Source organism: Miniopterus schreibersii, assembly GCF_964146895.1.
Source record: "Miniopterus schreibersii genome assembly, chromosome: 14".
In the NCBI taxonomy this organism is placed as follows: domain Eukaryota; kingdom Metazoa; phylum Chordata; class Mammalia; order Chiroptera; family Miniopteridae; genus Miniopterus; species Miniopterus schreibersii.
The window spans coordinates 40,931,048-40,944,715 of record NC_138114.1 but is presented as its reverse complement, the minus strand read 5'-3'; the positions used below and the strand labels follow the sequence as shown (position 1 = coordinate 40,944,715).

Sequence of the window (13,668 nt, the reverse complement as noted above, 5' to 3'; positions counted from 1 at the left end):
CGGAGGGTGGTGTTCCTTCATCAAGGCCGGTCCCGCTACTCGGGAAGGGGCGGGGAGACCGGGAGGGGGAGGCGAGGCAAAAGCGGCAGCGCAACCCCGGCGCCTTTAATCAGCACCCGCTAGTTCGGCCCACCCAGCACACGAGAAATAAATGGACAGGGGAGGGAGGGGCGGGGCGGGGCGTTTTGTCCGGAAGTGCTGTTACAGCTGCCGAGGAGACCGGCTCCTCCTCTTTTCCCTGTCTGGAGTTGGAGGCTGTTTCGGAGGTTGCTCCTGCTATTGGGCCCCAAGCTAAGGCTCCGCCTCTTTAAGGCGGGGCAAACCAGAGGTCCTCACGTGACTTGTGCTAATTTGGATACATTAAACATTAGGATGGGAGGGGCGTTCCGCGCTTCTTAAAAGGGCGATGATGGCCACCTCTTCCTGGGCTTCTCCGGTAGCTCTTCCTACCTGAGAGGGAAAGGAGGGTTGTTAGCTAAGCCGTCTGATGGAATGAGCAGGGAATTGCGAAGGTTCATTGTGGGGCAAACAATTTTTTTATGTTCTCATTACCCCCCATTTCTCACATAAAACTACTAAGCAAGATAGGAATTATTATATCTTTAATATTAATAAAAAACCGGATACTTAAAGAACTGAAGTAATCTACCAGAGGTGGATCAGTCAGTCATCAAATATTTAACAAAAGCCTTTACATGCCAGGCATCTTTCTAGGCTCTGGGGATTCCTCAGAGAACATGTACAAAAAAATTTTTTTTAATTAAATATGTAAGATAATTTCTCTGATAGTTAGGGGCTCACACACAGCTCTCCAAAAAAGTGACATTTGAACTGAAACCTGCATGTTCAGGAGGAGTCAGGCAAGTGACAACTTGGGGGAAGAGTGCTTTAGTTAGAGGAAAAACAAAGGCAAAAGCAATAGATTAGGTATTTTCTAGGGCAGAATGAAGGCTGTGTGGTGAGGGGGAATGCAGGTAGGGGCTGGAACACACAGGGCCTTCCTTATAGATCATGGTAAGGAGTTTGGACTTGAAGCTGGTTATGAGAAACTGTCAGATTTGGGGTATATTTTGGAAGCAGAGCCAACAGGACTAGGTAAGGGTTAGATATGGGGTAGAGAGGAATCAACACATAATAGTTATAGGGTAGGAGTGGGATCAAGATGTGCTTATCACTGTATATAGTATATCTTTCTGAACTTTAAAAACATTCTATATATATGCATATATGTGTGTGTCATATGTGATGTGTGTGTGCTTCCTCAAAAATATTTAAAATGATTCCTAAGAGTCCTAGGATTTGGGCCTCAACAAGAGGCTGAATGGCATTGCCATTTACTGAGAAGGAGAAAATTAAAGAGGTTTAGGTAGGTTTGGGTGGGGAGATTTTTAGTATTTCTAAGTTAAGTATGAATTGGCTCAGATATCCCAGTGGAAATGTCGAGGAAGCAATGATACATATAGACTCACGGGGGAGGTTTGTGCTAGAGATTATGATGGATTTCGGAGTCATAGGTGATTACATTCTAAATGGTAGAACAAATTCAAAATTCAGTTCAGCATGGCCTGTGGGGTGCTGATCCTTCCATAAAACCAGAGGGCCTCTCTGCTCTAGAACCTCTATCTCCTTATTCCTGATGTGAGGGCTAATGCGGGCCCTTCAAGGACAGAGCCCGTGTCTGTAGCACTTTGCATCCCCTCACATGTTGAACACATGAAAAATGAATGCATGCATGTATGTCTCAACAAACATGGAGAAAATAGTTCTCAAACCCCGCTCCGTAATTCCATACTCTAAAGATGGTGCAAGAAATAACAAGGTCTGGCCCTGGCCAGGTTTATCAGTTGGTTGGTGCATTGTCCCAAGGCGCCAGGGGTTGCAGGCTGGATCCCCAGGTTGGGGCACATGCAGGAATCAAGCAATGGGTGCATGGATAGGTGGAACAACTAATTGATCTCTCTCTCTCTCTAATCAATAATAAAAAAACCAACAACAAACAAGGTCTAGCTTGGAGCAGAGGGTCCTTTTGTGGCCTCCTCACCAATGATCTCCAGGATAGTAAATCTAAAGGATTCTTCTCATTTCTCGCCATTCTAGACTGCTCCCCTTGACTTGTAAGACATCATACTCTTCTGGTTTTATCTTTCTAACCACAAACTTCTCTAATTTCCATCTCATAAATGCCGGTGGTCTTCAGAATCCTGCCCTCCATTTTCTTCTCTAACTAATCTATACCTGCTTCCTGGGGAATCACATTTACTCCTAAGGTTTTATTACTGTCTATATACTGATGGCTACCCAGGCAGTATCTCCACTCCTTTAATAAAGGGTTAACACTAACTGAGCAATTACTATGTGCTGGGCATCTTGTGTGCATTATCTCATATAATCCTTGCAAAAACTCTATGAAGCAAGTATCCATTTGCAGATGAAAAACTGAGGCACAAGTTAGCCTGTCTTAGTCACACTAACAATACTTGGTGAGGCTGGGGTAGGACAAAAAGCAGCTTACACCTTCCCCTTTATGGCTCTTCCTTGTGATTGTTCCGTCTGTTTTCCCTCACTGTGCCAGCTCCTTAAGGCCAGGCCTGTGTCCACCCTCCCAGCATATAGCAGAGTGTCTGTTACAGGTTTGTTGAAAGAACGAGTGAACATATTTTCTAGTTCTTAGCCTTTCCACAGTGGTATTGTAGAGGCTCAACAATGCACAGGTGGTCTTCCCCATCTTATAAAGGCTGTGACCCAGAAGGCCCATTCTCCTTCCTTTCAGGGCTCCCAGGATTGAGGTGGGGTACGGGCTGGCAGTGGGTGAAATTGGAAAAACAAAGGAACAGGGGTGCTTCCCTTAGTTCTCTGGCCCTAATAAGGCCATAACTCTCATCACAACCTTTAATGTCTCCCTTGCCCCTCAAGTTACTCAGGAGCTATGTCACACATACCATGGACACCCACCAGCGTGACCTTGCTCCTTCATCCATCCTGCCCTTAGCTCTCCCAAAGGCTTCCTGACACTAAGGAGAAGAGGAGGGACTGGGTCAGTCCCACCATGCCTCCGTAGAAGGGGCCTGGAGATGATTGTCCCTCCCAGATCACATCCTGACCTACTGCTGCAGTCTTGGGAACATCTCCCGCCAGCAAATCACTCCTCTAACCCCACCCCATCCTCCCCACCTGTTCCCCCTCTGCAGCCTGTAGCTGCCTCAGTGCGTGTCAGGCTGGGTTGAGTCACTTCCAGCATGCATTCTCTTTCTGGTCAGGCCAGTTTGGCAAATCTCTCAGGCTCCCCAGCCCCTGGAGCCTATGGGCAATCCCCCCCCCCCCCAGCAGGGCTCCTTATCCCCCCAAGCCTCCAGGAGCTCTTCTCTTTCCAGAAACCACCCCAGCCTAGTCCTATCTCCTGCAATCACCTAAGCACAGGATTTTGCTATTCTGTACTCTTTGGAGCAAGAACCTCACACTGACCCTGGTCCTTCTAGGCCAGTCAGATGAGGAGGATTAGATAATCACTCTACCCCGGTCTCCAAGGAGAAAGGGGAAGGGTATGGCCTGGGCCATCTGGGGTTGTTAGCCTGGCTCTAGACCCTCCCAGTTCCCTTGCTTTGACTGCCAGAGGGACTGAGGGCTCCAGACAGGAACTGCTCCACTGCTCCAGGGGCAGCCACAGTTCAGCAGGAGGTCACAGGCCCAAGGAGGAGCGCTGACCTCCTCTCGAGCACCCAGGTCAGGCTAGTTCTCACAAAACACAGGGAAGGGAGCGAATAGTCCCTTTACAGGAGCTCACTCCCTTCCTGCTCCCCTCTTGTGATGCCCCCAGGACCTCTGCCACCTGCCCCAGCAGAACCCCCTGGGTGCTACAGCTCCATCCCATCCCAAGGAACAAGAGAAAAAGGCCCTGCTACTCCCCAGGACAGCCAGGCCTAGCAGGAAGGGAAAGAATGCGTGAGGACCCAGAGCAGTACTGCAGGTTCCAGGAACCCTGTCTCAGTGCAGACCCCCACCTGCCTATCTGTAAATTCCCAGGCTGTTGCTGTCTCCCTCACAGGCATTGAACTGTTTTTCCACACTATGCCCTGGAGAGACAGGAGCTGGGCAATCCAGGAAAGGAAGAGCTACCCACCTCCTCACCCAGACCTGGCTGAGAGAAGTCGATAGGAAGGGTGGGCTGGCCTCAGTGTCACCCAGTGGGTGTGCCCGTCCTGAGGCCGCTCCTCCATCCCGCCCCAGGCTCTGGATTAGGAGGTTGACTTTAGAAGCCTAGTGAGGGGAGTGGCTGTCTCTTGGCCCTAGCTGGAAGGGGGAGCAAGGACTCCAAACTGGAGGTGAGGAAGGCCCATCTTCCCAAGGGGAAAGGGTTTTCTGGTGAGAGGAAGCTACAAGAGGAATGAAGGGTTGTTACCCACCCATTCAGCTCCCCAGACTGTTCCATGCTCCTACCTCTTGACCTTAGAGGAATTCAGTAAAAGAGAGACTGTCCCTGCAGTCATTTCTGCATGACTGAAGCCACCAGTGCATGATCCTGTTTCTTGGCGCCCCCTCCACTCCCAGCAAGTTTTCAGGACCTTTCCCCACCCCAACTGCTTCTTTAAAAAAATTTTTTTTTTAATTCTGAGAGTATGTTTATTAAAGCTGGGGACAGTGAAACAACAAAGGGCTTAGGATAGAAGGAGCAACAGGAAAGACTTGGTGGGACTGCTCTGGCTCACTAAGTCAGAGAAAAGGGGGCCTTGGAGACAGGCTTAGGGGGTTAGCCTGGGAGGAGCTGCCACTGCCCATTGCTACCCTGGTTGCAAGTTTCATGGGGTCCATCTGTTAGAGTTTAGGAAATGAGTGCCTAAGGGAAGAAGAGGGGGATGGGAAAGGTGCGGGAGTGCCCCCCTTCTTCTAAATGGCCAAGTACAATCTACCCCCTCTGCCTGGGCCCCAGGCTTCCTGCTTCCCCCCCTCCCCAGCCAGAAAGGAGCATAAGACCCAGTAGTTCTGCAAAGATGTTTAATGCACTTAGATTACACAGAGGAAGAGGGGGCAAGAAGGAAACGACATCTAAGTGAGTCACCCAAAATTCTTACAAAAGTTCCTGGCTGGCTGCAGCCCCTAGGAACTGAGTTGCCATTGACATTAGAAACTAATAAAAATTTTTACAAAAGTCTGCTCATTGCAGCATTCAGGTACTTGTACAAAAGAGGGGCTCTCTCTACAGGGCTCCTGATTTGTAACAGGGACCTAGGGACCTCACCTGGCACGGAGGACCTGGAAGCCAGAGAGGAAAGACAACCAAATAAAAAAATAGTCAAGGGATTTCTTTACTGGCCTGCCCCATAGGGGCACCACCTTTCAGGTTTTTCCCTGCTTTCAACTCAATCTCAAAACCAGTCCCAAGACCCTATTTTTAAAATGCTCTAGCCTTTTCAGAATCTCCCCAAGGGTTCCCAGTCCCTGTCCTGGAGCCTGGCCTTTGGAAGCAGAAGAGAAGGGCAGGAAAAAGTACCAGCTCCCTGGCCAGACCTGAGACCTTGCATGAGCCTCTCCATCTCCCCGCAATGGCAGCTGGGTCTGTGGTCCTCTTGCAGCCCATACAGGACCTGAGGAGCCACAGGAGTCTGCCTTACATAGCAGGCAAATAGCATAGGGGAGCCCCTTCCGAGCACCAGGGACTTGAAGGGTGGGGTAGTACCCGGCAAACCTCAAGAAAGCCCGTGGAAGAGGCAGATGAGGGAGGAAAGCTTCTCACCTCCCCACTCACTAAGAGGTCAGGGCTCCCGAAGGGCTGCAGGGAGGGAAAGAAGGGATGCATTTAGTGAGTAACCCCACATTTTAGGTGCTGTGCTAAGCACAGTACGTGGTCAGTTTTGCTTGTTCCCCAGTGAGGTCCCTTCTCACCAGCCAGCTCAATGGAGAGTCACTCCCAGAAAAACCTCTGGGAAGGCATCACTGCACAAGGAAAGGAGGTCTAGTCAGAGACAGCAGCTGCCCAGCCACTGCCCAGAGCCCATGCACTGTAGGGAAAGGAAGTGGAAGCCTGGCTCCAGCACGACCTTGGAGGTTTCTGACATGGTGGGGCAGGAAGGGGCTCCATGGGCTCACCATCTCAGAGCTTACCTACTTCCCTCCGGCCTCTCATACTGATGACAAAGCTTAGAAAAATACCTCCCTCCCTGCCGTCAAACCAGGCAGGTGGAGGCACGGTCCCAGAAAGGAAATTGGTGGAGAGGCAGGTCAGAGTGGCAGGGAAAGGAGGAAAGGTGATGGCACGTCCCTGCCATGAAAGGTCAGAAGACAAGAGCTTCAGAGGCAGGGATGCTGTGGTGGGTGAAGGCCAGGAAACGTCCTTTTGGAAAGTTCTCAGAGAAGGCACAGCTGCTGCCAAAATCAGGTCCAGAGCGTCCCACCTTGGCTGCTGGGAGCCTAGAGTCCATCGTTCCCAATACTCCAGGTTGATCTGCCTTGAAGCTCTGAGTTTGATGGAGTTAACCAGGTAGCCCTGAGGGTGTGTGCAGAGAAGGGGCCAGGCCCCTTGGAAGTCCAACTGCTGCTCCCTGGAGAGCCTGGTCACTGCCTTCATGGCCCCTGGAGGCAGCTTTGTCTCGATCTCTCATCAGTGGGGGCCTGTACCCGTGGGTCTCCTGTGGCACTCCTGGTGGTGGTGGTACCTGCGAGTGGTGGTGCACACACAGGCAGAGCATGGTCCTGTGTGGTCCCTGACAGACAAAATGGCTTTGCTTTGGACACGCTGAAGGGTGATCTTGAAACAGCACTCCCTAGAGTTGGGGGTAAGAGAGCATGAAAGGGGTTTATGATTCCAGGGCAGAAGTGGGAGATAGCCCAAGAGGAACCCCAAAACACAGGCCAGAGATAGGCTGGATTCTGGGAGGATGACCATGAGAACTGCAGTATTGGGGCAAAGGACCAAGGATCAAGAGAGGCCAGAAGCAGGACAGGAATGGGGAATGAAAGATGAGAAATGAATGGATGCAGGGAGGAAGGGAAGGTGGCAGAGTGCAGTGTTTGCAAAATCAGAGTGAAAGACTTGTTGAGAGGGTTAATTTTTCCATTTTAAATAAGCCAGAATCCTGCAGCCTGGAGGCTGGGAGGCCCAGGGGATGGGGAAATGAGACAGGAGTGGTCAAAGAGCTGGACACCCAGGCCCTGAGTGGCGGTGGGGATGGTCTGAGAGGTGCTGGGCCTTCCCCTGTCCCAGGCAAGCGTGGTTGGGTGAAAAAGGCCTGGAAGATGAGGCTGAGGCCACCAAGACTCTGAGACCCTGATGGTTCTTGAACTTTGTGGGGCTGCCTACTTGGGAACCAGCAGCATCTCTTCTTGGCTCCAGCTAAACTGGGCTCAAGGCTTCATGGGGAAGTGTCTCAGTTCTCTCCTTCCCCAGGCTCCACTGAGCCTATCTGGGAAGAAAAGCCTCTCTCTGAAGCTGGCTCCTCTGGGCCCTGGACTGGCAGGCGAACACCGGCACCTTCTCTGGTTGGTGGCACCTTCTCTGGTGGCGGCTCAGGGGGAGACAGCCCCAGGCCCTTGTCTGAGAGAATGAAAAAGTTCATCTGGGAATAAAGTTCTGTTTAAAAAACATTATATACACAGCTTCTGGACATCTTTGAAAAGCAATAAAATACTATTGGTTTCTACAAAATAAAATAGAGGAAAAAACCAAATACTATCAGAGAAATTGTTCCATGGCGTGGGGGGCTTGACTACCAAAGGCTTCCCAGAGTTGAGCTGGGCAGTGAACCCACCGGGCCACTCCACCTCCTTCCTGCTGGGCTGCGCAGCAGGGGGTAGGTTAGGAGGAGGCCTGCGACCTAGGGGCACATCAAAGGTCCAGAGTCACTTCTCAAACCAGAACTTGTGGCGGCAGCAGGAAAGGAAGGTTTGCATTTGCCAGCCCAGTGCCCGGTGGGATCTGGGCCTGGTCATGAGGGCTTGGCACTGCAGGTGAGGTGGAGGTCAGCTGCCCATGCCCAGCATCCCATTGAGCTGTAGGTGCGTGACTGCTCGGTCATCCTCACAATTGTCCTTTTATTGGTGGGACTCTCTTACACAGTTGTTACACCGAAGTCACCGGGGAGCAGCTGGGCTCTCCTCTGGCCCCTGCAGGGCCCAGCCCAGGCTAGTGCAGTGGACTGTCGAATACCACATCAGGTAGGATGGAGACTTTCAGCTTCTTTTCTGGCCAGCTGTACTCTTTGGGAAGTTTGAACTGTGGAGGGAGCAAGCACAGAGCCAGAGTGCACACGTTAGCAGAACCCACTGCTTTTTTCCCAGGTTGCCTAGAGAGTGGCCAGGACCCCCACCCAGGCCAGTCCCTGGGTGCTGGGGCAAGACAGGCCACGGTTGCCTGGCTTCAATCTCAAATGCTAGACCCAGGTGGGTGGCTGAAGTCAAGCTGCTGTAGTTAGGTGGCCCCTTCTTTCCCACTCTGGCTGGGCCAATAATTAACCCCAGGTTGGAGGAGGCACGCTTTCTAACTTTCTTGACTGTGCTGACCTCCCTCCAGCTCACTTCCTTGGTTCTGCCTCTGGCCACAAGCATGTAAGGAATCTGTTCCCTGAGGCCCTGGGGCTGGAGAATGGGAGACAGGGGGAGGGTGCGGATGATACAGAAAAAGGCTTGAGGTCTAAAACTGCAGACCTGTCCCTGCCATGGCTTCTCTTTTGAAGGCTGGTGCAGAAGGATTCTGGAACCTGCCCTCTGCAGCCTTTGCCAAAGGGTCCAAGAGAAGGAGGCCCTGACGGCCTCAGAGGGAGCAGAGGAGCAGAGTAAGTATGGCTGGAGGTGGTTTCTTGGGTCTGGTCATCCCTGGGAGGAACAAACCTTCCACCCTGCTCCCCCTTGCTCACTCTCATCTGCTTCCCAGGGTTACCAGCCTGAGAGCAGTCCCAGTGGTGGCCAAGGAGAGTCCAAGGTCTTTGCACCACCCGGAATCACTGATTTGCTTACAGTTTTGTTCCTACAGTTTTATTTCTAGAGCTTCCGGTGGCAGTAGGGGGAAGAGACTGGCATATCTTATTCCCTCTATATTCTAGTATACTGAATGTGCTCTGCACACAGCTGGCGCCCAACAGATGTACACTGACTTGGAAATAGGGACCACATTTCATGACTCCCACTGTCCTGGGGCTAGGCGAGGAGTCAGGCCAGGCTGGACAGGAGGAAAGAGTAGGCTCTCAGCCTGCCTAGAGCTGGGGCTGGAAGTGAATAGGCCTGATACTTCCTGGCTGGCTCCCTGACCCTCCCTGATGGGGGACTGTCCAAGCCAGGACTAAAGTGGAGAGTGGGGCAGGGTATAGGGACAGCCTCTGGACAGGAAAGAAAAAAAAAGTCATTTTGAGTGACCTACTTTCCTAAGCTTCCACTGGCTCCTGTCCCTCCTGCCTGGACTGTCCCCCTCCCACCCCCTCAACATCCAAGCTCAAAGCAGCAGCCTGGCGCAGAGCCATCCCAGTGCTACATGGCCTCTCCGGAAGCGCTTCTGGGCAGCTGGCTCTGGTCTGACTGAATGGGAGCTGGGCCTCAGGGACCAGTGGCTTGTGGGGGTTGATTGGCTGGCACAGACTGGGTGCTTGGTGACTTCTGAATGTACAAATGAGTTAATTTATCAAGCTGTATCCCAGAGGACAGAGAAGACACTATCCTACTAGGGGTGACCTCAGGCACCTGGAAACCTGGACAGGAAGTCCCGCCCTGTGCACTCTCCTTCACCCATGGACGCTGGAGGCCATTGTGCACTGTCTGATGTGGCCCTAGGAGCCTTGGCAGCTGGGACTTCTGTCTGAAAGCTAGCTCCTACCTGGCCTCTCTGGCTTGAAAGCTTGGCTCCCTGGAGGTGAAGGAGCTCTCCCCCAAACACACTTCCCCGCAGAAAGGGCAAAGGAAGGGCCTGTCTCTGCCACAGGCAGGGCCTAGAAGAACTCTCCAGAGGCTGGAGGCCAGCTTGCTAATGTTCTACTAACCTATCGGGCATCAAGGCCAGGAAGGCTCAGATCCCACTGGGGTGCTGCTTAGTAGGAGGCCAGGGGAGGGGAAGGGACTTTCCAGGATGAGGTAAGTCCCTGCAAATGAGAATGCCGGGAACAAGGAAGAAAAACAAAGGGGATTATGGGCTCCAGTCCTGTACCCCCGAGGAGTAGCCAAGGAAAGCACAAGTCCTCACCTGGCCTGCCAGCTCCTCAGGCTCTGGGCTAGGGTTGGAAGAGGCAGACCAAGAGGAGAGAGCTTATGGCTAAAAAAAGGGAGTTAGGAGAGTGGCTCCTGGGTGGCCTGAGGCGAAAGCAGGAGTCCCTTGCTGCCCACCAGAACTCCCCAGTGGAATGTTCTCTGGCAGCAGGCATGAGCTTTCTGTTCAGAACCTGCCAGGAAACAGCAGGGGCTGGGGAGAACTCGTACTAGCCTGAAGGCCCTGGCTGCCTCTTCAATGAGGTTCTCAGGAGCTGGCAATTCAGTTTGCTGGGTGTCCTTACGAGGGCTGGGGGAGGTGGGAAGACAGAGAGAAATAATGCTATTAAACATCTCTCTTCAGGGTCTCCTTTCCAGCCTATCCCGACACCTGAGAGAGAGAGAGAGAGAGAGAGAGAAGAGGGAGGGAGAGGGAGGGACACACACGCAAGCACCCACGCTCCTGGAGACCCAAGCCCTCTGTCAGAATCAAACAGGCTTACTTCCTCTGGAGACGTCAAATCTTCTAAGTCCTCCAACATTTTCTCTACAAACTCTTCAGTCAACAGAATCTGGGAAGAAAGCACAAGACAGCCTTTTATTTTTTTAAACAGTCTTTTTGCCAAATGTCAAGCTATGGACCTTCTCCTGTCCAAGGAGGAGATCCATGAGCCCGTGGTGAACTGTTCTAGGAACAGAGGGAAGTGCTTGAAGACTATCCCAACTGTCATTTGCCGTCATCTCCCGCCTGCAATATCAGAGGAACTAGGGTAGAGAAGGAAGGGCATCAAAGGACAGTGGGAAGCAAGGTGGGGACATCGGGAGAGACAGTAGTGTTGGTCCCAGAAGGGATATAGAAATGGGGGGGAAAACAGTTTTCAGCAGTTCGGGCCTCCTGCATGTTTCAGTGTAGTACAGGGGAAACAAAAGCTGAGGGGCAGAGAAGAACGATTGCCAACATCCTTCTTGCCCAACCAGGTCACATGTTCCCCCTCGCCCTCGCTTGGTAGGACAAAAAGAATCTGTTTGGATTTGGAATACAAGCCCTGTCTGGAATCTGGAAATGCCCCGGAAGGTACATCCAAGAATGTGCTGGAGAATTTGTGGAGACTGTGCACCAATCTCTCATTTTACAAATGGGAAAGGGACTCTCAACTCCCATTTCCATCTGAGGGATCCACATTCTCTCAGGCTGGAAGTTCCCAAAACTCCTGTCGTGCTGGCCCCATTCAGCCTGAGTTCTTCAAAACTTCCTTTGAGAAACCTCTTTTCCAGGTCGCCTCCCAGCTGTCCGTCCCACTTTGCTGCTCCAGTCTGATGCCTTGACACTTTATGCGTTGATGTCTAGGACAGCCTGGCCCCACTATTCAGCTGGCACAACCACAACCCTCACCCCCTAAAGAAGTTTCACAGCTCACGGGAATGTCCAAGGGCACTCAGGCCTTCCTCAACCTGATGGGCCATTTTCCCAGCCAGCTCCTCTGCTCAGATGGGCTCTGCAGAGCCAGGCCAACCTCGCCACAGGCCTGCACCACACCAGGCCCAGGCTAAGAGTGTCTTTCCTCTTCCCCAGCTGGCCCCCTTCTCTGCCCTTTCCTCCCTGTGCTGGTTCAGGGGGCCTCCTGGCATCTGCACCAGACCCTTCTGCGCCCCCAGGCTGTGGCTCTACCTGCCACTGCTTTGCCTCCTCCAGCAAACTTTGAATGCCCTGGGTGCGGGAGAGGAAGAAAAACAATGGGTGAAGACCAAGGCGAAGGGCTCCTCTGGGGGAAAACACCTATGAGAAGATGGGGATCAAAACGTGAGAAAATACCCATCAGGTTTCCCCTGGGAGTTGTACACAAGACCAGAAGTTTCAACATTTAGAATATAGTCAGCTTGTGAGACAAAGTAACACGGCAGAGAAAAGCTGCATGTCACTAGGGACCTCAAAGGATGGAGGACTCCAAAGGAAGCTGATGGGTGGAGGTAGGAACAAGGAACGAGAGAAAACTACCCCAAGTGAACACACCAGTTACCACAACCAGGCGTCCTGCTAAATGCTCATAATCTTATCTCCTCAGTCTCCTTACAGGTGAGGAACGTAAGGCACAGACAGGTTATGTAATTTGCCCAACGCCACACAGCCTGTGAGTGGCTGAGACAAGACCATATACCCTAGTCATGTCTGGACTCTGAAGTTAGTGCCTGAAGTCCTGCTTCATTTCAAATCCTGAACTCTTACCCACATGACGTTTCATGCACTGTTCATCCTTCCACTCATCTGCCCAGCAGTCTACACGATTCCACAGCATTCCCTGGTGTCTCTGCTAGGCCCAGCCTTGGGTGGAGCCCCAGGGACACAGGAATGAAGACAGTCCATTCCCCACCTGGACATGCCCCACCCTTGGTTGACAGGGAGCCAAAGGACATCTCCTTCCCAGGCTGCAAGCCCACAGTCAGGAACGAAACAGCTCTGGCCACTGGCCCACATCTCCTCACTAAAGCTTCTGTTTGAGGAGCTCAAGCCTCAAGTGAGGACAGAGACAAGGTTCTGACAGGCAAAGCTGGTCTAGGGAAATGCCCACCCTGGGTGCCCCTTCTGCCCTGCTCTCCCCCACACTGGACTGGCTGACTTCCTCTCAGACGACGGGGACCAGTTCCCAGTCACACACTGATCCTGCCACAGGGGTTTGTTCCTCGCTCCTCCTCTTCTTATTCCAGCCCCCCAGCCCCCCCCCCCCCCCCCCGGTCCAGAGTTTCTCTACCAGTTATCACCAGTCTGCTTGAGTAGTACAAAAGTCACATTCATATTTTTGGCATTTCCGGGACTTGTTGCCATCTCCTCAAATGCTAGCACAAACACAAGCATACCTAAAACCCAATTATACTACAATGGCTCCAGTCTGGGGCAGGCTGGGCTGATTTCTAACCCACAAATAACTTGGAGGGAGAGACTTTTCTGCCAGAGAGGTAAATAGGCCTGGGACCGTAACTAGTTCAGGGGGTGAGATGAAGTGGGGGAGGGCTCACAGGGACTGTGGCCACCTAATGGGACTCCAAAGAACTGTTTTTCAACAACATTAAAGATAACCCCGTCAATGCTGAGTTCAGTAATAAGCCAGTTCCTCTGACAAAGGTCTGGAACTGGTGGTGGAGAGAGGGTGCGTTATGGTGGCTTTTAGTAGAACAACTACCAAGGGTGGAGGGTACAATCTGCCTGTGGACTCATTCTGTACTCAGCTGGGGGAGAGGATGGCAGGACCAAAAAAGGGGACCAACCCTAATCGCTGGTCAATTTTCACTTCTGGCGGTTTGCTGGTTCCTGTTGGAAAGTTCAAATTATTTTAAAGAAACTAAACGGGGTGAAATTATACATGAGATCTGCATGATATTAAGGGTGACATTCCCTGCAAAGAAACACGACAGACTGTCATAGCTCCAGGCACCTAATTTAATTTCCTTTGGGAGTTAAACCTTAGACGCTTGAATTCAACAAAGACCCTGTTCTTTGTATATTTCAGACCTGGA

At 51.9% G+C, this 13,668-nt stretch overlaps 1 protein-coding gene across 2 annotated transcripts in view; it reads right to left on the bottom strand.

The window, feature by feature from the left end:
• Positions 1-4,975: 4,975 nt before the first annotated feature.
• The window catches only part of SUFU (SUFU negative regulator of hedgehog signaling), an 86,844-nt gene continuing 78,151 nt past the window's right edge, over positions 4,976-13,668 (bottom strand). For both annotated transcript variants that reach the window (XM_081158849.1, XM_081158848.1), the window contains exons 11-12: positions 10,662-10,730; positions 4,976-8,203 (exon numbers count right to left, since the gene is read on the bottom strand). In XM_081158849.1, the coding sequence (XP_081014975.1) occupies positions 8,114-8,203; positions 10,662-10,730 (159 nt within the window). In that variant the 3' untranslated portion in view covers positions 4,976-8,113. The remainder of the gene's footprint in view (positions 8,204-10,661; positions 10,731-13,668) is intronic.